General features: G+C 53.1%; 1 protein-coding gene across 2 annotated transcripts in view; it reads left to right on the top strand.

Annotated features, from left to right (window-relative positions):
• Positions 1 to 8,736: 8,736 nt before the first annotated feature.
• The window catches only part of PRKX (protein kinase cAMP-dependent X-linked catalytic subunit), a 65,164-nt gene continuing 47,414 nt past the window's right edge, over positions 8,737 to 26,486 (top strand). For both annotated transcript variants that reach the window (XM_047075861.1, XM_047075863.1), the window contains exon 1: positions 8,737 to 9,149. In XM_047075861.1, coding sequence (XP_046931817.1) covers positions 8,972 to 9,149 — 178 coding nt within the window. In that variant the 5' untranslated portion in view covers positions 8,737 to 8,971. The remainder of the gene's footprint in view (positions 9,150 to 26,486) is intronic.

The following is a 26,486-nucleotide window of genomic DNA, read 5'->3' as shown; positions in this document are numbered from 1 at the left end:
TATATAAAGTATATATATATACTATGTACATATAATATGTAACTGTATAAACTATATATGTATATACTATGTATAAACTATACATATAAATTATATATAAAGTATATATATGTACTATGTACATATAATATGTAACTGTATAAACTATATATGTATATACTATGTACAAACTATACATGTAAGTTACATATAAAGTATATATATATATACTATATACATATAAAATATAACTATGTATAAACTATATATGTATATACTATGTATAAACTATACATATAAATTATATATAAAGTATATATATATACTACATATAATATATAACTGTATAAACTATATATGTATATACTATGTATAAACTATACATATAAGTTATAGGAAGTATATATATACTATATACATACTATATATAATATATATACACTGTATATATACTACATACAAACTATATATAACATACATATACTATATATGCATATACAGGGCTCCTCCTGTTTGAAAACTTGAAATCCCCACGCCCTGGCCCGCATAACTCCAGAACAACGCCTTTCTCAATATCTTTTCAGCTGCAATACCAAACTATTTTTAAATTTTTTTTAATGTTTTTTTATTTGTTTTTGAGACAGAGACAGAGCATGAACGGGGGAGGGTCAGAGAGAGGAAGACACAGAATCCGAAGCAGGCTCCAGGCTCTGAGCTGTCAGCACAGAGCCCGACGAGGGGCTTGAACTCCCGACCGTGAGATCATGACCTGAGCCGAAGTCGGACGCTCAACCGACTGACACACCCAGGCACCCCACTAAACTATTTTTAAAGTCCCCGCTTTATCGGGACAAAACCTCATGCCCACGTCATGACAGTTCTCCGTTTCTCAGAAACCGAGAATCCTGGCTCTCACGCGGGTTCTTGCTCATAAACATTAACCTCTGTTTGCGGGTTGTGATGCACGCTTTGGGAGGACGATGCTGGCCCATTCCGGAGGCATTACACTACCGACAAGGCCCGGGAGGTGTTTCTCTTTACTCACACCTCTGGCACGGCCATCACCCCACTTCTCAAGTTTTCGTCCTTATGAGTTTTGCCCTGATAAGTCCTGCAGACTGAGTGAAACCATCCAGTTTGCAGACAAGCCCTGATGGCCCTCCTGGAAATGGTGATTAATTGTAAAACCACAGCTCCTGACCAAGGCCCAGGGTGACTACATGCACATCTATCACTTTGCAAAAACTGGTTTCCAAACCGCTCCTATTTCTTCTCTTAGTCCGCTTCCTCATTACAAGGAAATTTGGGAAACATTGAAAAAAATTATAGAGAAATTATAATCCAGACACAAACTTTTTGACATTTTCCTACCTTTTTTTTTTTTTTTTCAGGTCATTTTGTTTTGTGACGAAGATTGGAGTATGTGATAGCATTTAGATTACCACCTAGATTACTTAAAATTACTTTTTTTTTTCTATTTATCAAGGGTGTGATATTTTTCTCTATCGTTAAAAAACTGCCTTAAATAATGGATGTGTTAGATTGCCATAACAGAACACCACAGCCTGGGATTAACACAACACACATATTGTCTTGGGGTCCTGGAGGCTGGAAGGTTGAGATACAGGCAGGGCTGAGGCTGGGAGTCTGAGGTCCAGGCAGGGCCGAAGCCGAGAGGCTTAGGTCCAGGCAGGGCCGAAGCTGGGGGTCTGAGATCCAGGCAGGTCTGAGCCTGGGGGTCTGAGATCCAGGAGGGGCTGAGGCTGGGGGGTCTGAGATCCAGGCATGGCTGAGGCTGAGAGTCTGAGATGCAGGCAGGGCTGAGGCTGGGGGTCTGAGACCCAGGCAGGGCTGAGGCCGGGGGTCTGAGGTCCAGGAGGGGCTGAGGATGGAGTCTGCGATCCAGGCAGGGCCGAGGCTGAGGGTCTGAGATGCAGGCAGGGCTGAGGCTGAGGGTCTGAGACCCAGGCAGGGCTGAGGCTGGGAGTCTGAGATCCATGCAGGGGTGAGGCTGGGGGCTTGAAATCCAGGCAGGGACGTGGCTGGGAGTCTGAGATCCAGGCAGGGCTGAGGTTGGGGGTCCGAGGTCCAGGCAGGGACGTGGCTGGGAGTCCGAGGTCCAGGCAGGGCCGAGGCTGGGGGTCCGAGGTCCAGGCAGGGCCGAGGCTGGGCGTCCGAGGTCCAGGCAGGGCCGAGCCTGGGAGTCTGAGATCCAGGCAGGGCTGAGGCTGGGGGTCCGAGGTCCAGGCAGGGTCGAGGCTGGGGTTCTGAGATCCAGGCAGGGCTGAGGCTGGGGGTCCGAGGTCCAGGCAGGGACGCGGCTGGGAGTCTGAGATCTAGGCAGGGCCAAGGCTGGTTCCTACTGAGGCCCTCTAGAAGTTTATGTCTGTGTCCTAATGTTCTAAGGACACCAGTCCTATGGGATCAGGACCCCCCACCTGACCTCATTTTACCTCAGTCCCCTCTTTAAAGACCCCACCCCGAATAGAACCACATCCTGAGGTGGCTTCCACGTGTGAATTTTGGGGGACGCTATTCAGCCCATAGCCACGGGTATCTTTGATCACAAAGCTTTCGACGTTCTCCAAAATTTAATTTTAAACATAAATTTGTAGACATAACATGACTGGGCCAAAATGTATGGTCATTTCTAACTACATTTCTACATCCTTCTGCTAACGGACATTACAGCTAAAAGTGTGTGAGAATTCTCTTGTGGGCAGGGAGTAACCCATGCTTGTAGTATTAGATGGATTTTCAAAATCAGCCGCCACGTTTGTTGTTTGATACATTTCTTTTTCTCCCTCTGTGAATGCCCCTTATCTATGCATTTCTTGGGGGTTAATTGTGCGTTAATACCCTTTGACCACATATCAGTCGGCTTACGTCGCGTATACGTTTTTAATTTCATTTATATTTCCATAACTTTCTTACGTGTTTGGGTGGTCATATCTTTTTTTTTTTAAATTTTTAAATTTTTTTTTTAATTTTTGTTTTAAATGTTTCTATTTAGTTTTGAGACAGAGAGAGACAGAGCATGTGCAGGGGAGGGGCAGAGAGAGAGGGAGACACAGAATTAGAAGAATGGCTGGTTGAAAAGCGGGCTGTGTTTTGCAGGGGAGAGCAGGGCGGGCCGGGCACGAGGGCCAGTGCGGTGACCCCAGGGGTATGTCGACGGTATTTTCAAGTTCACAGTTCTTCTCATGTTGCTTTGTCAGACTCTCGAGTTACTTCAAAGCTTCAGCGACTAGCCCGGGAGCAAGGCGTCCAGGCAGAGCTATGTGACCCAAGTGATCAGGGCAGGCCGTTGGTTTGCATTTTGCCAAGCGTTATGCAGCTCTGTGCGCTCCACAGCACGGCTTAGATTTTTCCAGAAGCGTCTCCAGCATCTGAGGACCGAAACCTCTCACGCACATCTCGGGCGAAGAGTGAACTCAGCAAAGTCTAATTCCAGGCTGGTGCGGCCCAGACAGCGTTACCCCTCTCTGCGCTTCCTCTACGGTTTCCTTTGAAATCACTTTCTAGAAGCCTCGGACTAAATAGGCACGTTCAGAAGCGTTATTTTTAGAAGTGTGCGCTCCATGCAAGAATAAGCCTGTCTGCTCAGATTTTTAACTTTACTTTGGAGAGACGGTGCCTTAGGGTTTGGCTTGACTTTAGTGATTGATGATTCATTGATATTACTTAAATGCCCAATTATCGGATTGCTCATGTTTCTACCCAGTGAGTTAATTGCTGTGAGCCCATTTGGAACTCGCGACCTTCCTGCCCAGGGAAGGGTTTGTGAGGTCTCCAGGGTGAAGCTTCATTTCCATCACCAGCCTGGGTATTTATTTCTTTTTTCTTGTTTTTGTTTTTCATTTATCTTTAAAAAAAAAAAATTTTTTTTTTTTTTTAATGGGTATTCACTTTTGAGAGAGAGAGGGCAGGGGCACAGAGAGGGAGACACAGAATCCGAAGCAGGCTCCAGGCTCCGAGCTGTCGGCACAGAGCCCGACGTGGGGCTCGAACCCACGAACCGTGAGATCGTGACCCGAGCCGAAGCTGAACGCTTACGTCACTGAGCCACCCAGGTGCCCCGGGAGTGGCACTTCCAGATCATTTGGTTTCAAGACATATGTTGGGCCAGGGCGGCATTTCTGATACAAATGTGGGTGTAACATGGGGTCCCCCGACCCCCGAGAGCCAGCTACCGAAATACAGCCCTGGGGTGTCTATGCAGGCTGCTTGCGGAAGATGGTGACTCAGCGGGGCTCACACTGGAGCAAGCCTCCGTGACTGTGGCCACACATACAATTATAAAGCAAGTGTCATCATGTCTGATTCGTCACCAAGGGTCCGCCTCCATGCACACAGGCCCAAGTGTCCGGGGTGGTAAGAGAACATGGCCCACGAACTATGAATTCCCATGAATTCCCAACGCATTAAACCAACACAGACCCCCCAGGGGCCGTCCAGTGACCGGGAAGAAACCAGAAGCAGAAGATTGCAAAGCTAAGAGCAGTAAATTCTGGCCAGTCCTGGAGACCCTCCTTGCTGGCCAAAGGGTCATCGGTGACCAGCGAAAACTCGCAAACCCCGATACATGGCTTTGCCACAGCTCATCTGAGAAAGTGGGGAGCAATGTACTGACGATGGAAAATGACCCTGTTATATTCCTAGTAAACACAGGACACCTGGTACAGGGCCTCGCCTGACTTACAGGAAAATCTAGCTGCTGAAATCTGAAACCCTAATCCCGTAGCTAAACATCCATCAGAATTTTCTGCCTGCCCGCAAAGAGCAAACCTAAGTGGGCATATTTCCAGGCATCCAGCGATAGAAATATTTTCATCCCTGGCTGCGTCCACATTCAAAGCATTCCTACGTTGTTGAAAGGATTGCTTTCCGGAAGTCCTGGGAAGGCTTCTTCCAAGCATGTATTAAAACCCACCTGTATACTTCCAAAGTATGAGTTTACCTGAGTGAGAGACGCTATACAGACACGTATTTAACTCAAAAGTATAAATATGTATTTTTTGCATATATAAATATGCTTATGAATATAGACTGCCATTTCTGTAAAGGAATGCTTGTTGTTTAGAATATATGGATTAGAATTTATAGTAAAATACATTAGAATATATATTAAATTTTTTTTTTTTTTCAACGTTTATTTATTTTTTTGGGACAGAGAGAGACAGAGCATGAACGGGGGAGGGGCAGAGAGAGAGGGAGACACAGAATCGGAAACAGGCTCCAGGCTCCGAGCCATCAGCCCAGAGCCTGACGCAGGGCTCGAACTCACAGACCGCGAGATCGTGACCTGGCTGAAGTCGGACGCTCAACCGACTGCGCCACCCAGGCGCCCCTAGAATATATATTATACAATATTAGAATACAATGTATAATACATATCTAACATTATATATAACTTGTAACGTCTGAAGGCAGCTGAACATGTTTTTTTACTTGTTTAACTATCAATTTATTTTTTATTTTATTTAAAAAAATTTTTTTTAACGTTTTTATTTATTTTTGAGACAGGGAGAGACAGAGCATGAACAGGGGAGGGTCAGAGAGAGAGGGAGACACAGAATCGAAAGCAGGCTCCAAGCTCTGAGCTGTCAGCACAGAGCCCGACACGGGGCTCGAACTCACGGACCGCGAGATCGTGACCTGAGCCGAAGTCGGCCGCTTAACCGACTGAGCCACCCAGGCGCCCCTCAATTTATTTTTTAAAGTTTATTTATTTTCGAGAGAGACAGAGCGAGTGGGAGAGGGACACAGAGAGAGAGAGAGAGACAGAATCTCAAGCCGGTTCCAAGATGTCAGCACAGATCCCAATGCAGGGCTTGGACTCACGAACCATGAGATTATGACCTGAGTGGAAATCAAGAGTCAGACGGTTAATTGACTGAGGCACCCCAACGCCCCTGAATATGTTTCTTAGAATAGAAATGTTAGAATGTATAATAAAATATATTAAAATATAAATAATAAAATACATTAGAATATATTACAGAATGTTAGAATATATATAATACCCAATATTATATATATATATATATATATATATATACATACATATATATATAATGTATATTTATGTACATACAAGTTGTAAAGTCTTTGAAGGGCCATAAGCATGTCTTTTAGAATATACATAGTAGATGGGGCGCCTGGGTGGCTCAGTCGGTTGAGCATCTGAATTCGGCTCAGGTCATGTTCTTATGGTTCATGAGTTCGAGCCCCGTGTCGGGCTCTGTGCTGACAGCTCAGGGCCTGGAGCCTGCGTTGGATTCTGTGTCTCCTTCTCTCTCTGTCCCTTCCCCGTTCATGTTCTGTCTCCCTCTCTCTCAAATATAAAACACAAAAACATTTAGAATATATATAGAATACATGTCATAAAACACATTAGAATACATATTATAGAATATATCCGAATATAACATACACAGTATGTAATATAATAAGTATAAAGCCTGCAAAGGTAACAATATACCTTTTAATTAAAACAAAATTTTTTTTAAGTTTGTGTATTATCTTTTGAGAGAGAAAGACCGTGAGAGCAGGGGAGGCACAGAGAGAGAGGGGGAGAGAGAATCCCAACCAGGTTCTGTGCTGTCAGTGCAGAGCCTGATGCAGGGATCAAACCCATAAACCGTGAGATCGCGACCTGAGCTGAAACCAAGAGTCGGACGCTTAACCGACTGAGCCACCCAGGCGCCCCCGTACTTTTTAATTTTAACTCACTATCTCTACACTCATACACACACACATCACACATACGTAAACACACACATATGTACAAGTATAATACCTAACTCTTCCAAAAGAACGACACGTATCTATACTCCCGCTGGCTTAGAAAACTACACATTTATTCCTCTTGCATTGAACACCTGGACGGGGTGCTGCGTTAACCTCACGGTTCACGGGACTAGAGACAGGACCTCCTTGTTTGCACATGACAGAGTTCAGTGTGCCCTCCCCGCACCCAAACGTCATGGCGCAGCCCAGAGGCTGTACTGACTCCTTAATGCCTAGCTTACAGGGTTTTGTTTTTTTTCTTTCTTTTGTCTTTCCGAGTCATATGCTGTGGTTTCTGAAGAACTTTTATGATCGTCCCGGATGAAAGCTGCTTTTGTACAGCAAGGTGTTGCCGAAGCTGGCCAGGATATTTATAGGAAGACGTAGGTATGTGGTCAGGCTCAGGGGTGGGAGAGGACCGAATCACGTCAACTGGGCCACCTGGCCTTATAATGATCCTGAAAGTTTTTCTGGAACCCTTGCTGCCTGGGTGCAATCGGAAAGGAAAAAAAGCATGTCCCTGATTGACCCAGACTTGACCACCAAGCTTAGTCCCCTAGCACCATCGCAGGGGCAAGTCCCCCGGGGACCATCCTGAACCCCCCAACCCCTCCGCAGGGCAGGGCCAGGCAGGACCTGGTGCCCAGAGCCCCTCCTAGTTCCAGCCCGGTGCCCTCGGCCTGCTCAGGGCGCGCATTTTTTTTTTTTTTCCACCTCTCTGGCAATAAGCGACCAGACCCAGCGCTCTGCCTAATGCCCTGGGGAAAATGCCACCCACAAAGTGTAGACGAAGGGTGGGGCGAAGCTGGCAGCCCGGGGCCAGAACACCACACCCAGAGCCGGGTTCTGGTTTCCTGTCGCCCCTCCCACTTGGCCAAGCCCGGCAGGCATGGCCTAGTCTCGGTGAAACGCTTCGCTTCTGACTTAGACGTGGCCTTGCCTTCTGGACCGGCCGCCCCTGCCCGCCCCGAGCGGACAGGGTGGCCAGACACAAAACAGGACGCGCCGTGACATTCCAAGTTCACATACACACTAGTCGTTTACTCTGGAAGTGTGCCCACATGGGATCTCGGACACGCTTAAACGGGGGCGGGTGGGTGGGAGACGGAGCTGTAAATGCAAATGGCCTGGGGCGCCCTGCCTTCCTTCCCCACACTGTGCCTGGTGTCCTGAACACGGGGAGCCATCAGAGTTGGGGGCACTGCCTTCGGGCGTCCTAGCTCTTAAGTCTGGTTCTGGTTGCTTTTGTTTGGGAAATAATCATGAATTGTTAGCAAAGCTTACGGGAAACTCACGGGGGGGGGGTCCTGCGCGCTCGCCCCCGTCCCTGCCCACCCCTTCCCCTCCACTCCCGCCAGCATCTTGTACCAGTTTGGCTCCCCCCCGCCCAGGAACCAGGAAGCCGACCTGGGCGGGGTCTTAGGATTCGCCAGACCCGGCGAGCGCCCCAGGGGCCGCGCGGGCCGCGCGCCCTGGGCGCACTCAGCTCCGGCTCCAGTTGGATCTTTTAAGTTTACTTTCGTGCCGGCCACGCCCTCCCGGTGCCCAGCCCGCCCCGCCTGCCAGCCTTCCGGGCGAGCTCGGCGGGGACCCCGGCCCCCGGGGGCGCGCGAGGGGGCGCGGCCGCCACCCCAGCGCCGCACGCCCGCGCGCCCCGGCCTGGCGGGGGCGGCTCCGGGGCGCGGCGGGGGCGGAGCGCGGCGGCGGCGGCGGCGGCGGCGGCAGCGGGGACGCCCCGGTCCCCGGGCCGGGCGCGGGAGGGCGGGAGAGCGCGCGGCCCCGCCCAGGCCGCTTCCGCCCGGCCCCCCCTCCCTCGGCGCGCACGCTGCGCCCGCGCGGGTGGCCGCGGACTCGGGCGGCGAGGGATGAACCGGGACCCCGCGTCGCCCCCGCCGGCCCGGGCCGCGCCCCCCGCCTCGGCCGCACCGCCCCCGCCCCCGCCCCCGCCCCCGCCGCCGCCGCCGCCCGGGCCCCCGGGCCCGCCCTCCGAGGCCGCCGGCTACTCCCACCAGCTGCTGCTGCTGCTGCTGCTTCAGTGAGCGCCGCCCCGCGCCCCGCCATTGTCCCCGCCGCTCCGCCGGGCCGCGGGGGACGCGCATGGGTGGACGCCGCTGATGCCGCCGCCGCCGCCGCGCCGCCCTCCGAGGCTGCGTCCCGCCGAGCCCGGCCCCGCGCGCTCCCCGGACTGGAGCGCGCCCCCATGGAGGCGCCCGGGCTGGCCAAGGCGGCCAAGGCGGCCAAGGCGACCGAGCCCGAGGCCCCGGGGGGCCGTGCCGACGCCCCCGACGGCGCGCCCGCGCTCTGCCCCAGCCCCGAGGCGCCCTCGCCGGAGCCCCCCGCCTACCGCCTGCAGGACTTCGACACGCTGGCCACCGTGGGTGAGTAGGGCGCGCGGGGGACCCTGCCCGGGGGGACGCTGGCATCAGACAAAGGGCGCGCGTGTGCCGTCGCCCGGCCGCCCCCCTGACCGGCCCTGGCCGCTCGCGTCTGCGCGGGGAGTCCCGGCCGTGCGCCCCTGGCCCCTGTGGGCGCCCCGAGACCCGGAGCCAGTCCCCTTCCAGCCCCCCGCGAGCCTCCCCGCCTGCGGGGCGCCCGGGCCCCGCGCCCCAGAAACCCCTTTAGGTAGGACTCCCGTCCTCCCCGGCCGCCCCAGGTGTCCGTGGCACCCGACGTCACGAAAGTTCCCGGGGGGGGGGGTCACCTCACGTTGGGGTCGTCGCCCGCCCTCCCAGCCAGGGGCCCCGAGCGACCGAGGCGGCGGCCACACGCACCTGCACAACTCTTTCTGGGCAGCGTCCCTGTGCCCAGCGTCAGGATGCTTCCGCGTAGACCTCACCGGGTGCTTGGCGGGGACAGGTGCCCCGGGGCGCCCGTCACGGGGCGGGCGGGGGGCGGCGAGGGACACGGACGCCTTCAGCGCCTGAAAGTTGGGGCTCCTTCCCGGACACTGATTTCCCTTTGTCCCGTCCCTTTGACTTGCATGTAATTTCCAGCGAGTTCCTTGGGCGCGCGGATCCCCGGACGCGCTGGCTTATGGGGCCGCCCCGAGTGGGGTCAGAAAACCCCGACCGCCCGGCGGTGCCGGGTTCAGGTTGTGGACACCCATCACCTGCCTGTGGCTACTTAGCACGTCTTTCCTGCCCACAGGGTTCGGGGGACGTGCGCTTTGTCAGAAAGCGCGTGGGGAAGGGGCCGTGTCGCCCTGGGACAGGGTGTTCGGGGACTTTCCTGGGTCCCCTAAGCCTGTTTTGGAAAGGAGGAAGCTGGGCGGGGAATCAGGAAGCCGTGAACTCGAGGTCGTGTGGCCTAGGGTCGGTCACGCCGGCAGACGCAGCCAGACCTTCTCTTTTCCCTCCGGGGCCTCCCCCTGCCCTGTGCACTCGGCTGTGAGGAAGGGTCTCCAGGAAACCCGATTTCGGGCGGACGGCCCGGGTGGCACGTCCTCTACCTCTCCTTGCTTGCCTGTCGCTGTTTCCCTCATCCTTCTGTCTGTCTCTCTGTGCCCGTCTCCTTCCCTCCCTCCCGGAAGCCGGCTGGTGGAAAAGCGGGCTGTGTTTTGCAGGGGGCAGCAGGGCGGGCCGGGAACGCGGGCCATTGCGGTGACCCCGGGGGTATGTGGAAATCCGAGTGAACAATGGAAAGTTGCTGGGGGACCCGCGGAGCCTTGGCACGCAGAGCCACCCATTGTATTGCTTCTGGGCACAGGCATGGCTCTATTGTCAGACGGGCCCGGGCCACGGGCCAGGACCCGCGGCAGGGTGTGGGCGGGCTGTGGACCTGACCTCTCCTGCCGCCTGCAGTCACGCGGGGCCCCGTGGGCATAGGTGCCCAGCCGGTCGTCTTGTCCTTAAAAATAGAAGGTCGCCGCCTTTGGGGATGGAGAGGGGCGGCTGTGGGAGGGTGACTGCTTCCCTCCAGCTGCCTCTTGGCCTCTCCTACTGGGGACGAGGCTCCTTCCTCAAGGATAACTTCCTGCGGGCTCCAGGGGTGTGGACGGAGAGCTGGGGGCGCGTGTCCAGCTGTCAGGTTACAGAGTGTGGTCAGGGGCCCAGGGGTGTGTGTGTGACAGAGAGAGACAGACAGACAGACCCAAGTATGTGTATGTGAGAGACCCAGGGGGGTGTGAGTGATGGAGGTGTGTGTGCAGTTTCTGTGGTGTAGTAGCTAACCTTGTGCTTCAATACTGAGGAACGTGAACCTGAGCCCTCTCGGCCCCGGAGACTAAGCCTGGAGGGACCCCCCGGCCGTCCCGCCCCGGCCGTCCCACCCCGGCCGTCCTGCCCCGCAGCCCGTGCGTGTCCCTTCCAGCTCCCGACGTAAGGTGCAGTGGGTCCCAGGGGGACGAGCAGCTGGGCGACCTCACGGGGCCCCAGGCCACACGGGCACCCATAGACCATCTCTATGCGCTTTTCCTCGTGAGAGAGCAGTCCTTCGTGACGGGAACCCACCCTACACCCTACACGCGGAGGGAGCGCTCCCCAGACACCCCCAAGCCCTCCGCACCTCTGTTTTCCACCACCGTGCCCACGCCCAGAACCTTCTGTGCAGGATGATTCGGGACGGGAGGGCACAGCCCGGCTCCGCCCCGGAGGAGGTTTCCCTTCATGGTCGTGGCACACAGTGTGGGTTCCCGTTGCCCGTCTCCCCTTGGGTGTGTGACTCACTCTTGTCCTCCCCCCGACCCTGCCGTGTTTTCACCCGTCACTTGTGCCTGCCAGCTGGGTGCTCCGGGGGGGCCGGGGGCGCCCACGGGACAGGACTGCCGAGTCCCCGTCGCAGGTCTGACTTCGGCTCAGGTCATGATCTCGCGGTTCATGAGTTTGAGCATCAGGGCTCCGTGGTGACAGCTCGGAGCCTGGAGCCTGATTTGGATTCTGGGTCTCCCTCCCTCTCTGCCTGTGTCCCGCTTGCCCTCTGCCTCTCTCGCTTTCTCAAAAATAAATAAAACAATAAAAAAGTAAAAAATATACATACGTTTTGAAACAATTATACACTCGCAGGGAATCCCCAAATCCGTCCCGTGCACCCTTGGCAAAGCTTCCGTGCATCCTGATTGGCCCAAGATCCCAACCAGGATGTTGCCTTTGGTTCAGTCGGAGAGACCGTGGACCCTGTGCAAGGCGTCCCGGTTTCTGCAGGCACGGCTTTCAGATTCTGCGGTGGATGCATTTCTCTCCAGTTTTACCCTGTGCGTTTATTCCCCTATTTATTTATTCATTAAAAAAATTTTAGTGCTATTTTTGAGAGAGAGCGAGAGCAGAGGAGGGGCAGAGAGAGGAGACACAGAATCCGAAGCAGCTCCAGGCTCTGAGCTGTCAGCACAGAGCCGGACGCGGGGCTCGAACTCACGAACTGTGAGATCATGACCTGAGCCGAAGTCAATGCTTAACCGACTTAGCCACCCAGGCGCCCCCATCCTGTGCATTTCTATGGCGACCAACACCCCCAAGTGGAGGCCAGAGCGAATTCCCTTCACACAGCCTGGGGGCTCATGGTCACCACCTGCTATGTGCTTAGTTCACACGTGGCACAATCACAAAGTTGTATTTCCTTAAGATCGAGGAGACCTTTGTCCGTGAATCACTGACTGTAGGCGGATCTGCCTAAAGTCCTGGCAATCATTTTGCTTCCCCACCGATAGGACTTTCTCCCGCGCTCTCGCTTCCCCCAACTTGGCCCTATCCCGCTCCCGCTGCCCTGGGCTGTGTGTCTCCCATAAGGGAGCTCATCGCAGCCCCGGGGGGACCCCAGCGTCACAACCTCGCCTAATCTTAAACACATTCCGAAGGCCCACCTGCAAATGTGAATGCCCTGACGCTGGGGGGCACGGCGGGGACACAAACATTCATCTGCGTCAGTGCGTAACTCCCTCCATCCCCCTCCCCCAGCCCCTGCCTCGGGACGGGGGGGACGTGGGAGGTCATAGACGACTCAGCACGGCGCTCGCTGCCTCTCGAGTTTACGCTGCGCTGAGACGGGTGCACGGTGGGTACCATTGGCGGGAGGAGAGAGCAGCGTCGTGGGATCGGGGCCACGGCACGCGGAGGGCACCGTGGGGTCCGCCGTTCCCAGGAGGAGATGTTTGATCGTGGCTGGTCCTCAGGCTTGGACCGCGTCACGATCCCCTGCAGGGCCGAGGCCGGCCCCGCCCTGGAGATTTTTCCTGGGTCCCCTCCCTTGAGCCGGAGCCTGTGACTCTGCATTCCTCACAAGTCCCCAGCGATGCTGCCGGTCCAGAATGTGCTCTGGAACCCCAGGGCCACGTCGGGGCCCCGTGCACGTGTTCCAGAAGCTCTCAGGAGGTCACTGTGGCCGGTGTGGGGCCGGGCAAGCCGGGACCGGGAGGCACAGAGCAGGGCTGGCTGGGTGTGAGCACTGGGGGAGGGGCTGCAGGATCTTGAGCTGTGACCGCATCTCCCGTGGGTTCAGAGGTTTTTGTTGGGGCTTGTTGGGGGCAGAGGCTTGGGAGCATGCACCCTTGAGGATGTGGTGGATGGTGGTGTTTAGAATCGGGGACATCTTACCAGGTGCTCAACTTCTGGGACCATTTGGAGGTTGAACCCAGACGATTTGCTGTGTGAAAGTGACCGTATTAGCCCAGTAGAGCCGCTGGGAGACATTGCCACAGAGTGGGCGGCTTAAACCGCAGACCTTGGTCTCTGGAAATTCTGGAGGCTGAAGGTCTGAGGTCAGGATGCGGGCTGATTGGGTTTCTGGTGAGACTTTGCTTCCTGTTTCGCAGATGGCCATTTTCTCATCGTGTCCTCACGTGGGCTTCACGTGCAAGCAGAACGGGTAGGGGTGGGGACAGGGTGCGTCCTCCCGTGTCTCTTCCTACAGGGACACTTAGAAGGGGTTCTGTTGGGTGAGGACCTCACCGTTAGGACCTCATTTCACGTTTGTTTCTTCCTTAGAAACTTCGTCTCCAAATACAGTCACACTGGGATTTATGTCTCAAAGATGTGAATTTTGCAGGGGGGGAGGGGACGCAGACATTCCGTCTGCAGCAGTGACTTAGAGAACTAAGTCATGAGTAGCTTCAACTCCAAGGTTTTTGGGTTAAATAATGGGAAAGCTGGTGCTGCATCAGGCAACGCAAGGTGGGCTGTGGATACATCTGTGTTTGAGAGAGAAGATCACCACGTCATCACCATCACCTCTGTCTATGCTTGTCCCTGACACCTGCCCACATCCTACCTCCTCCATCATGTTTATCATCTTAACCACCACCATCGTCACCAACACCATCATCATCATGGCCACGGTGACCACCAACACCAACCCTATCGTCATCATGACCATCATCATCATGGCCATGGTGACCACCACCGCCAACCCTATCGTCATCATGACCATGTCACCATGACTCACGACCACCACCACCAACCCGATCATCATCACCAACACCATCATCGCCTCCATCGTCACCAACACCATCATCCCCACCTTCCCTTCAACACCTGCCTGCATCCTCCCTCTTTGTACCCTCTTTGTCATGATCACCGTGGTCCTCGTCACTTCCGACACTCATGAAACTCTTTTTAATTGAAATTCACGTGACATAAGATAATTTGGCAGTGAACAAACCCGAGAGCATTCGGCACATTCCCAATATGCAACCCTCCCTTCTGTCTTGTTCTTAAACAGTTCCGTCGCCCCAGAAGGACACCTTCTATGCATTCAGCAATCACTCTTTGTTCCCCTTCCCCCTGCCCTTGGCAACCACCCATCTACTTTCTGTCTTGATGGGTTTGTCTATTCTGGACGTTTCATGTAAACGGAATCATACAGGATGGGGCCTTTCTTAATTTGTTTCTTTCACTTGCATGATGTTTTTGAGTTTCGTATGTATAGGTAGTATATTTCAGTATTTCATTCTTGTTTATGATCAAGTAATATTTCATGGGATGGATAGACTACATTTTTTTTTTTTTTTTTTTTTTTACCCTGTCGTTTGAGTTTGCCTAGAGAAACAGCACTGCAGATGGGCGGCTTCAGCAACAGACATTTATTGCTTCACAGTCCCGGAGGTCCCAGAAGTCCAAGATCCAGGTGTGGGCGGGACCGGTTTGTTTTGAGGCCTCTCTCTTGGGCGTGTAGACACCATCTTCTCTCTGTGCCCTTACATGGCCTTCCCTCTGTGTGTGTCTACGTCCTAATCTTCTCTTATGAGGACACCTGTCCTACGAGGTCAGGGCCCGCGATACTGACCTCCTTTTACCTGAATCCCCTGTTTTAAGACCCCATCTCCAAATACAGCCACCACAGCCCATCAACCCTCAAGGTGCCTTGTGCATTCAGGTAGCACCTCTAGCAAAACTCTGCATGGGGTGTGGACGTTCTTTAGTCCTTGGGAAGGGATGGCTGGTGACAGGTGTTACTGGTTCCCGGGGACCCTGCGTGCCACTTGTGGATGTGGGATGCTGCGTGTTCCAGGGGCTTTCCTGGGGCACTCTGTGGGTCTCCTTCACGCTCCACCCCATCTGGTGGGATGTCTGTGGGACCTGGTGTATAAATCTGGGTCCCTCCACGTCTTGGGAAGTCACCTTCCGTGACTTCCACGCCGTGTGGTTGGGCAGCCCAACTTTCTCATTCTTTTTTTTTTGTTTTGGAAAACGTTAAATTTTTTATTTTTTATTTTTTTTAATTAAAAAAATTTTTTTTAATTAAAAAAATTTCTTTTTTTTATATCTATTGTCTTCATGTTTATTTATTTATTTATTTTATTTATTTTTTTTAGCATTTGAAGTTTATTTTTTTTATATATATATATATATGAAATTTATTGACAAATTGGTTTAAAAAAATTTCTTTTTAATGTTTATTTATTTTTGAGACAGAGAGACAGAGCATGAACAGGGGAGGGTCAGAGAGAGAGGGAGACACAGAATCTGAAACAGGCTCTGGGCTCCGAGCTGTCAGCACAGAGCCCGATGCGGGGCTCGAACCCACGGACCGCAAGATCATGACCTGGGCCAAAGTCGGACGCTCAACCAACTGAGCCACCCAGGCGCCCCTTTTTTTTATTTTTGAGAGAGAGAGACACAGAGAGAGGGAGACACAGAATCGGAAGCAGGCTCCAGGCTCCCAGCCGTCAGCGCAGAGCCCGCGGGGCTGGAACTCAAACCGTGAGATCATGACCTGAGGCCAAGTTGGACGCTCAACCGACTGAGCCACCCGGGCGCCCCTCTAATTCTTTTTTTTTGAAAAAATTTTTTTATTATAGTGATATAACATAAAATTCACCATTTTAACCAATTTTAAGCGTACAACTCAGTGGCATTAAATTATTCACAGTAGGATGCAACCATCACCACCCCCTACTTCCAACACTCCCGTCGCCCCCAAGCGAAACCCCACACCCATTAAGAAGTCACGCCCTCGTGTCTCCCTTCTTGAGACCCTGCTAACCTCTTCATCGTTTTCTGTCCCTATGAAACCCCTGTTCCACGAACTTCCTATCAGTGGAGTCCTACGGGGTTAATCCTCACGGGCTGCTTTCTTTCTCTCAGTGTAACGCCTTCAGCGGTCATCCACGTTGTAGCCTGTGGTAGTGCCTCATCCATGCTTTCGCCCTGCCTGTCTTCTTCTTTCACTACTGGAGAGTGGTCAGTGCACTTACGAACCAACAGTGTGTTAGGGTTGGCGCTCAGGGTCCTGGGCTGAGTGACCGGGACAGAAACCATGCCTCCCCAGCACCGTATTCCCAGCTCCGTATTCACTAAATGGGGTAGAGTTTCCTGATGCCTGTGGACCTGGCTCTTCATCCCCACATTTTGCCCACATGGTCCTCGAGCAGGGGTCAGTGAAGGGCTGGGACGCTCCGTGGTCGAGGCGGTCACGCGCCAGATTCACTTTTTCACGTAGTGCGGTGGGTGTGTGTTGGGTTTTATTGTGTCCTCTGAGGAGGGCTGCGGAGCTTCAGCCATGAGCACGAGTGTCTGCTGTACTTTGGCATCAGCTAGGAAGTAGGCACGCCTCACCAAGGCGAGCATCGCCATCATCATCGTGGCCATGATCATCGTGGCCATCATCATCGTGGCCATGATCATCGTGGCCATCATCATCGTGGCCATGATCATCGTGGCCATCATCATCGTGGCCATGATCATCGTGGCCATCATCATCGTGGCCATGATCATCGTGGCCATCATCATCGTGGCCATCATCATCCTCATCATCGCTTCCCAAGCGTGGTGCAGGCTCGTCATTTCAGGGACGGGTGGTGGTGGTATTTGTCTGGATTTGGAGCTTGTGCCATTCAGTAGATCTTGAATCTTCCGCATATGCTTTTCTTGAGGCCGCTGAAGAGTCTTCACCACCACCCCCTGCCCCGCCTCTTTGTTCCATCTCCTGGTTTGGGAGTTGGGGTGCGGGGAGGGGTCCCAGAAAGCCCACCGCAAGGTCATCTCTGCTTACTCTCCCATTGTGATCACTCTCGGGGGCCTTGTCTCTACATGAGTCTTCCATGACTGCTCTAACAACTTACTTCACACTTAGTGGCTTAAAATAACACGCATATTTGGGGCGCCTGGGTGGCGCAGTCGGTTAAGCGTCCGACTTCAGCCAGGTCACGATCTCGCGGTCCGGGAGTTCGAGCCCCGCGTCAGGCTCTGGGCTGATGGCCCAGAGCCTGGAGCCTGTTTCTGATTCTGTGTCTCCCTCTCTCTCTGCCCCTCCCCCGTTCATGCTCTGTCTCTCTCTGTCCCAAAAATAAATAAACGTTGAAAAAAAAAAAATAACACGCATATTTTAAATCCCACAGCTGTGCAGGTTAGGAGTCTGAAGGCGGGTGCCCCTGGGTTCACATCAAGGGTGAGCGGGGCTGCGTTCCCTTCCGGAGGCTCCAGGGGAGAGTCCGGTTCCTTGCTTTCTACAGCTTCTAGATGCTGCCCGCCTTCTTTGGCTCATGACGCCTTCGTCATCTTCTAGCGCAGCATAGTTGGGTCAGGTCTCACGGTTCCGTGTCTCCGGTTGTTGCTTCCCCGCCTCCCTCTTCCACTTGTAAGGACTCACCCACCGCACCGACGATCATCTCCCTATTTCGAGTCAACGACTTAGCGTGTGTAATTAGCACCGGGAAACTCAGTTTACCCTCTGCCATGTAAACTAACATTCACACGTTCTGGGGATTTGGGTGACAGGTAGCACGTTGGTGGTGAAGGCATTACTCTGTCTCCAGCACCCGCTTAAGTCGCACCGCTTAGAGAGTGGAGTGGGGTGGGGCGGCTGTGCTCCTGCCTGGCCTTCCCCCTTCTCCAGTCGCACCGACTTCCCTAAATGGACAAACCGCATTAACAATAAAAACTCTTCCATTAGGAGGAGAAATGCTAGGTCTGATTAGCTATGCATGACGTTCTAAGTGGGGTGTGTGTGTGAGTGAGAGACGGGGGCGGGGGGGGTGGAGAGACAAGGGATTCATTGAGTTAATTGACCATCTTACCTCTGTGCCCTCCTCTGCCTGGACTAATTGCCACCTCTGTGGGACCCGTCCCCTGCGCTGGGCAAGCAAAACCAGTTCTCCTGTTACAAGGGAGCCTTGGTGGTGGCGTTGCTCAAAGCGGAGGTGACACCACCTTCCCTTCTAGAAGCTTCAGTCCGGTCCCGGATGCACAGTCGGACACGCAACTCTGAACCGGACGGAAGGCTCGCCACATGGCATCCCGGAAGCAGAGCTGGTGTCCACCTGGAGGAGTGAGATCAGGAGCACAGACACGATTGTTGGCGAGGAGTCTAGAGCTGCTTGACTGATTTGATAACACGGACACTTCTTTTGGCTTCACTTGCCAGGCTCTGTTCTCCAAGTTAGCTCGTGAGACAGTAACACCACCAACACGAGGAAAGCCTGTAAGGAGCTAATTCCGGGAGCCTTTTCCCCTGCTTCCTGTGGGTAGGGGTCTCCGCGTCTATGCCGGGTGGGATGGACCCCATGGGCCATTTCTGCCTCAGCGTTAGGGCACTTACATGGGAGTCCAGTTGGCATTCGGATTCCATTTGGAGAGGAGACAACGCGGTCCTTAGCCGCCCGATGCCTTCGAAGTTGGCCAGCGATTTGTCCTTTCAAGCCTCCCGAGCTCCGAGACGCGGCCCAGCAGGGCACCTGTGTCAGGGATGTAAGTGGTGCACATTCCGGGGTGCAGATGCCTCCCTGCTCCTCCTGCCCGGACGAGGCCAAGCAGAGACGTTCTTCAGGGTGGGGGGCTGCCTCCAGCCCCGCGGGTCAACCGTGTCCGGGTGTAGGAGTTTCCTGTGGGACCCTTCTGGGCGATCCTTCCAGCTCAGGTGTCCCGTGGGCTCCCCAAGACCTGCTTGGAGCTTCCCATGCCGCTCAGGGCGGGAAGCCTGCCGAGGCTGGACCTGGGGCGTCCCAGGACACCTCCCACCTGGGTGGTTCCATGCTTGAGACAGACATCCACCTTGGGTACAGCGTGTTCTGTGCCACAACGCGTGGAACTTCAGGGACATATTGAAATTCATACTGGCCTTTCCGCCAGTAGCCGAGGAAGGGTACCGTCCCCCAAGATCCCTGCCGAAACGGACGAGTTGCTGCCCGCCCGTCGCACCCGCTGCCCCATTGTCTTGCGCGGCTCTCGTGTGCGGAAATTACAGTCCTCGCCTTGAGGTGGTTCGTTTGGACATATTCTTGACGAGGCAGCTCATCCAAGCGGTTCGGAGGGCAACCCCCAGAGAGTTCTTTTAAAGTGGTTGACGATTAATTTGGCGGATGATTTCATCCTGTTGCATCATTATCTCGGGAGCCACTCCACGGAACAGAGGGCCGCGCGCATGTGGGGCCGGGTGTGGCCAGCAAGAGCTGGGGCTCCGAGAAAGAGGGCCTTTGTCACGCTCGGGGCCCCCGGGATGGGACTGCGGAGGGCGGACAGAGGCAGGACTGTGTGTGTGCCCGGGCGTGCCTGCTGGGGGGGCGTGTAGCTGGGCCGTCGGCCGGAGGATTCTGGGCCAGCTTATGTTTGGGGACAACCTCAAAGGAAATCATTCTGGAGAGTCGGAAAATCCAGCTGGGAGTGATTACTCCCAACCGAAAGGGCGTTAAAATGGTAACGTGTCCAGAATTTCCTCTTCCTGGGCCCCGGATCCCGTTATCCTTACACTTTCAAGAAAAAGCAAGGGTATGTACAGAAATAAAATTGGCAATGAATGGGGTGCCCGTGTGGAGGCGTTGGATAAGCATCTGACACTTGATTTCGGCTCAGGTCGTGCTCCCGCGGTTCATGGGTTCGAGCCCCCCCCCCCCCCCCCCCCCCCCCGCGTCGGGCTGTGCTCTGACAGCTCAGAGCCTGGAGCCTGCTTCAGATTCTGTGTCTCCTCTCTCTGCACCTCCCGTGCTCATGCTCTGTCTCTCTCTGTCTCTCAATAATAAATAAACTTAAAAAAAAAAAACCCTAAAATCAGTAATGACTCCCCAGTCCCCGAATAGTCGAGTTATATTGTCAGGTGATTTTACTTATGAAGGCTTTTCTGTCTTTGGTCGGTATCTTTTTTTTTTTTTTTTTTTATTTATGATTCTACTTATTTATTTATTATTTTTTTTAATTTTATTTTTTTGGTTTACATCCAAGTTAGTTAGCATGTAGTGCAACACTGATTTCAGGAGTAGATTCCTTAATGCCCCTTCCCCATTTAGCCCATCCCCCTTCCCACAACCCCTCCGGCAGCCCTCTGTTTGTTCTCTGTATTTAAGAGTTTCTTATGTTTGGTCCCCCTCCCTGTTTTTATATGATTTTGGCTTCCCTTCCCTTGTGTTCATCTGTTCTGTGTCTTAAAGTCTTCCTATCGTGAAGCCGTATGACGTTTGTCTTTCTCTGACTAATTTCACGTCGCATAATACCCTCCAGTTCCCTCCACGCGGTTGCCAACGGCCTTTGGTCGATATCCTTAAACAGTTCAGTCTTTTATTTTGGGAACAGAGCCCAATGTGTCCATTGTATTGATCTTTTCCAAGAACCAGCTTGCTTTTTCTTCGATTCCCCGCCCCCCCACAGTCGACTTCCTGTTTTCAATTTCATGGATTTCTACTTGCTTCTTGTTACTTCTTTTGTCTGCTTGGCTTGTCTTTCCTCTTCTATCTGTTGTTTTCTTTCTTCCTTCCCGCTTCCTTGATGGCTCTCATTTTTCTATGTTCTCTCTGCTCACCCCAAGTGTCTTCTTTTGATCAAGATTCTGGGCTGCAAGAAGATTGCTGGGAAGATTGCTCAGAAATGCCCAGCCCTTCCTGGATTCACACCGCCTCCCGGGCAGCCCCTTGGTGCCCCGCCTCCTGTGGGGGGCTCAGAGTCTGCTCCTTGGAAGCTCGTGGCCCGTTGGTTCTTTGCACGGGGCCGTGCGTTCTCGTGGGGCTCGGGGTGTCCCTCCCAGCTGGGGCTGGCGTCGGCCTGGCTTCCTGCCACCACACAATTAACCACCCTCTGCTGCTTCCCCCTCGCACAAGCCGCGAAAGGGGGTGTGAGGAAAACAAGTCAGCGGCCACCTGCTCCAGAAACGTGTCCCCAAATGCGCTGCATCTCAGGACAGCTGCTCTGAGTCCCGGGGGGCTTATCTTCCTTCACAAGGAAAAGTAGAGGGGCGCCTGGGGGGGCTCACAGTCAGTTAAGCGTCTGATTTTGGCTCAGGTCAGGATCTCACGGTTCGCGGGTTCGAGTCCCGCGTCGGGCTCTGGGCTGACGGCTCAGAGCCTGGATCCCTCTTCGGATTCTGTGTCTCCCTCTCTCTCTGCCCCTCCTGCACACACTCTCTCTCTCTCTCTCTCAAAAATACATAAACATTAAAAAATTAAAATAAAAAAACAAAAGAGGAAACAGTTGAGTAACACTGCCATCCGGCTGGAGTGAGTCTAGGCGTGAACTTGAGAACACCGTTCAGAGCTTGCGATGTTGGCGGCAAAGCCATCAATGGGAAGCTTTGACAGGTGGCTCTGTGGCCTGGATTCTTTACCTCTTGTATCAGCAGGTGGGGGTTCCCTACCTTTAAAGGTGAAAACCTACCGTTTTTTGTTAAGTTGGGTTAGGTATTTTGTGGCGTGTTTTTCTTCTCACGTTCGTTAGCGCACGGGACGTGTGCACACGGTCTTGAGTGGAGGATACGCAGCTGGAAGGGGTTTGGCTGATTGGGTGACATCCCTTCGGGCACTCGGACATACTGTCCTTCTTCGGATTTTGGCCAACAGGGCGGCTCCACCGAGACCGGCTGCCACATTATATGGGGAAGCAGCGTCCGGCTCCAAAGCTGGGTGCCCGGGGTTCTTCCTCAGCAGAACAGGTGGTCCCCTGCTCCCCCCCAAAAGGTGGCTTGGAAATTGTGCCTTTGGACGGTCCTTGTTCCCGAAGCGGTGTCCCATACCACGGCTGGGCATCCGGGCTTCTTCACTGAACGTCACACGCTGGTAGGAAAACATACAGCAGGAGTTTGATAAAATTCGCCATTCGCCAAGGGAATGAATAACTCCGTAGTGCAGAGAGCAGTCCTATTCGATGCGTTTGCTTGACAGATGGCACATGTCACGGGACGGGGGAGGCGATAAGACCAGGTGAGTGGGCATATCCAAACTCTTGAGGGAATTGGGATATTGTCTCTGAGAGACGGTTGTGAGGGGGACGTATTTGCATCACATTCTCCAGGGGCACCTTTGGTCCCGGAGGAAAGGTTGTGCTTTGACGCGGGAAGCCTTGGGAGCACTCTCCGTGGAAGGCATCCTGCATCCGGCTGTGATACGTCAGGGCGCGTGCTGTTTGCTCGAGACTTTCTGAATGCCCGGATTTCGTGCGTGGGGCCCTTTGACGATCGCCACGGACGTGTTACCGCAGGGTGACAAGGGCGCATCGTAAAACCTTACAAACGTTTGTGTCCTTTGCAGAGCAGAAACTAACCGATATCGAACATATACCTTCGTCGTGTTCGCAGTACTGTGCCGTGTGCAGAATACTCCCATTTAACGCCCCTTGGAGGACCTTGGCGGTTGCATGATGGGTCGCCATGGGGAGCCCAAGATAGTTTTCCAAGTGGGGCCCGGGGACCCGCGGGGCTCCCCTGAGAACGTCTCAGGGAAGGGCATGGGGTCACGCCTCCGTTCATCATAGCACGAAAATATCCTTTGCCCTTTTCTCTCTCCATCTTGCCGGGGAGTGTCTGGTGGTTTCCGGAGGCTTCCTGAAGGGTGCTGATGTCATCTCTGGCCACCAGTGGGGTGCACTAGGTCGCTCTTGTGTTTTCTATATTTGTTTTCCTCGCTGATATGGTTACGCTCTCCAGATAGTAACACCCGCAGGCCAACAACGCAGGCATCGTTTAGAGTCCTTGATCTGTTGCCAGGGTGCCGAAGAATCCCGAGATCAGGGCGTTTGACGACTGCTGTTCCAAGCCAACGACCCGGTCTCAGAGGATCTTGAGTGGGCACCGGATGCAATGACCGATTCATGGCGATTTGCGTATCTGGTGACTCTTCAGAACATGAAATGCTTCCTTGCGTCCAAAGAACGTGCGTTGAATTTGTGGGTTACATCTTCCGCCAACCAGCCGACGTGGTCACTGGTGCTCACAATTGGATCCTACCCGATTGCGTTGCTTCCTTCCAGCCCTGGATGTCCCCAATGCATCGTAGGTTTGGAGTTCGCTTCACAGAGGCGTTACTTAGAGAAAGCGGTTGTTCGCACGTCCTTGTCCTGCGTGCAAGGAACCGTAACGCTTCATTGGGGGACGCGAAAACACAGGATTTCAAGAATCGCACGAACGCAAATAGCTCTAAGAAAAGGTCAGTGTTGGAAGGATTATAATCAAGGTGCCAAGAAGGAGCTAGCGATTTGATAACACGTGTTCAGTGCCGAGTAGGATCTGGGTAAACACGACCGCGGCGGGGACGCAGGGCTTCTGGGCGCTCCGAGATAATGCTTTCGCTCTGAGAGCCACCCCCGCTCCCCATGCGCACTCCCTTGCGGAAACTTTGAGAGTCACTCTCTCTGGTATCGTCTCATTCTTAAACGGGGCGGTGGAGGAGGGGGGGAGACCGCAGACCTGATGTTTATCAGCAGGTTGCACTGTGCGAGGCATTAAGATAACAAAAGACATGTGATCCCAGCAGAAGCCCATCATTCAGGGAACCCAGGAGAAGCTTGATTAAAACAAAAAGAGGAACACGGGAGACGTTTGACACATGAGACTTACGTGGAGTCCCCCTTTTAGAGAAGTTGAAGATACTGTTCCCATCAGCGAAAATAGGATGTGACCGTAAAAGAGAAGCAGCTTTAAATAGGATGGCTGAAAATTTAAATGATTAAAGAAGAAAAGTCTCAAAGATCGAAGGGTGATCTTGGCCATGCTTGCGACTTCGGTCGGTGGGAGCCGTGGGCTCCCAGATGCACACCTGTAACCTACATCTTTCTCTTGAGTGAGCACTGGACTGGAGAGCGTGTGTCCAAAGCAACGCCCGTTGAGGGGTCCTTGTCTCCCCGACATCCAGGAGTGTCTTCCTGTGGCCCTCCTAGCAAATCACTGCGAACACACAGATTTGTGTTCCCACGGTTGTGGAGACCAGAAGCCTGAGATCCAGGCGGGATAGGGTTGCGGTGATCCAGGCAGGGGGGCGGGGGTGGGGGGCAGAGATGCTAAGGTCCAGGCGGGGCAGGACCACAGTCCCTCCTGAGGCTCTAGGGGAGGGTCCTTCTCGCCTCTTCCAGCTTCTGGGGCTCCAGGCGTCCCTGGGCTCGTGGCCGCGTCCCTCCCGTCTCTGCCTCCCTCTTCCCGTGGCTTCTCCTCTGTGTCTGTGTCTCTCCTCTTCTATCCTTTATAAGGACACAAATATTGGATAAGTGCCCACCCTACTGGCGTCCTTTGATTCCATCTGCTCCTTCCCTTCCTCCCTCACCCCCTTCCCTTCCTCCCCCACCTCCTTCACTGCCTTCCCTCACTTCCTCCCTCACCTCCTTCCCTTCCTCCCTTGCCTCCTTCCCTTCTTCCCTGTCCCCCTGCAAAGCAGCCTCCAGCCAGAGCCACCCTCCTCTTTCCATTTTGAAACTTGACTTCCTCGAAAGGGAATGTCTTTTCTGACCCCTGACCCCAAGGTAAGTTCCATCCTTTTCTTCCTCCCACACCTGTCTGACAAAGTCACAGAGCCTCCACAAGCTCAGGAAACCCCAGTAAGCTCATCAACGTTATTATTGCTATTATAGCGAATGTTTGCTGCCTGCCCGCCCGGCCTTGTTGTAACTAAACTGAGCGAACGCAGGAACCGCCTTTATATTGTGCCTTCCTGCATCAGGGGCGTGTGAGCGTCTGACACACAGTGAAATACGAACCGCGGTGGAAACAACAGCTGGCCTCCTTGTATTGACTCTGTCTTTGTTCAGAGACCTAGGTTGTATTCATAACACGGGTGAGCTGAATGGTAGAACTTTATTATTCTTAAATAGTTATTTATTTTTGATACAGAAAGACAGAGTGTGAGCAGCGGAGGGGCAGAGAGGGAGGGAGACACGGAATCTGCGCTGATAGCTCAGAGCCTGGCGTGGGGCTTGATCTCATGAACCACGACATCATGACCTGAGCTGAAGTCAGATGCTTCACCCACTGAGCCACCCAGGCGCCCGTGAACGGTGGAGCTTTAAAGCAGTCCAATATGGTAGCCACGAGCCACATGCAATACAATACTAGCATGGTCTCATCAGCTGGTCTCAATAGCCACATTTCAGATCCCCAGTAGCCCCTGTGAGCTTGTGCCTTCTGTGGTGGACGGCAGGTTGTGGAAGGTTCCTGCCCCACAGAAAGTCCTACCTGCCAGTGCTTGCTCCATGGCAAGGGTTCGTAACTAGGGGCACTTCCGTTCCCCCTGGACACTTGGCAATGTCTGACCACTATTGGTTGTTACGACTGGAGTTTGGAGGGGGTGTGGCACAAGCGTCTGGTGGGTGCAAAAAAAGGGATGCTTTTCAACATTCTACAGTACTCAGGACTCCCCAGATATCATTTATGCCAAGGTGGAGGAAACTGTGGCTTAGTGTGAGAGATTCTCTCTCTCATTTGTCTGCCTATGTATGTATGTATGTATGTATCTATCCATCCATCCTATCTATCCGTCCTATCTATATCTATCTATCTATCTATCTATCTATCTATCTATCCATCAATCTATCTATCCATCCATCCTATCTATCTGTCCTATCTATATCTATCTATCTATCTATCTATCTATCTATCTATCCATCCATCCATCCTGTCTATATCTATCTACCTATCTACCCTATCTATCCATCTTATCTGTCTATCCATCCATCCATCCCTATTTTGATCTATCTATCATCTATCTATCCATCATATCTATCCATCCATCCATCCATCCATCCATCCTATCTATGCATCCATCCATCCCTCTGTCTATCTACCTATCTATTGATCTATCTATCCATCCTATCCATCATCCCTCCATCCTGTCTATATCTATCTACCTATCTATCCTACCTATCCATTTTGTCTATCTATCCATCCATCCCTATTTTGATCTATCTATCTATCTATCTATCCATCATATCTATCTATCTATCTATCTACCTACCTACCTATCATCTATCTATCCATCCATGTATCTATCCTCTATCATCGTAATCATGTATCATGTGTCTATCATCTATCAATCAGTGGTGGTTGTTTTCAACCATTGGTGCTTTCTGTTTCTCCACACACACTTGACAATGTCTGGGGACATTTCTGGT

The sequence above is a fragment of the Lynx rufus genome, unplaced genomic scaffold, assembly GCF_022079265.1.
Source record: "Lynx rufus isolate CCGP_SWC_20201006 ecotype Redwood Valley unplaced genomic scaffold, mLynRuf1.p SCAF_14, whole genome shotgun sequence".
NCBI lineage: Eukaryota > Metazoa > Chordata > Mammalia > Carnivora > Felidae > Lynx > Lynx rufus.
Note: the sequence above shows the minus strand (reverse complement) of the source record. Positions and strands in the feature narration are given on the sequence as shown.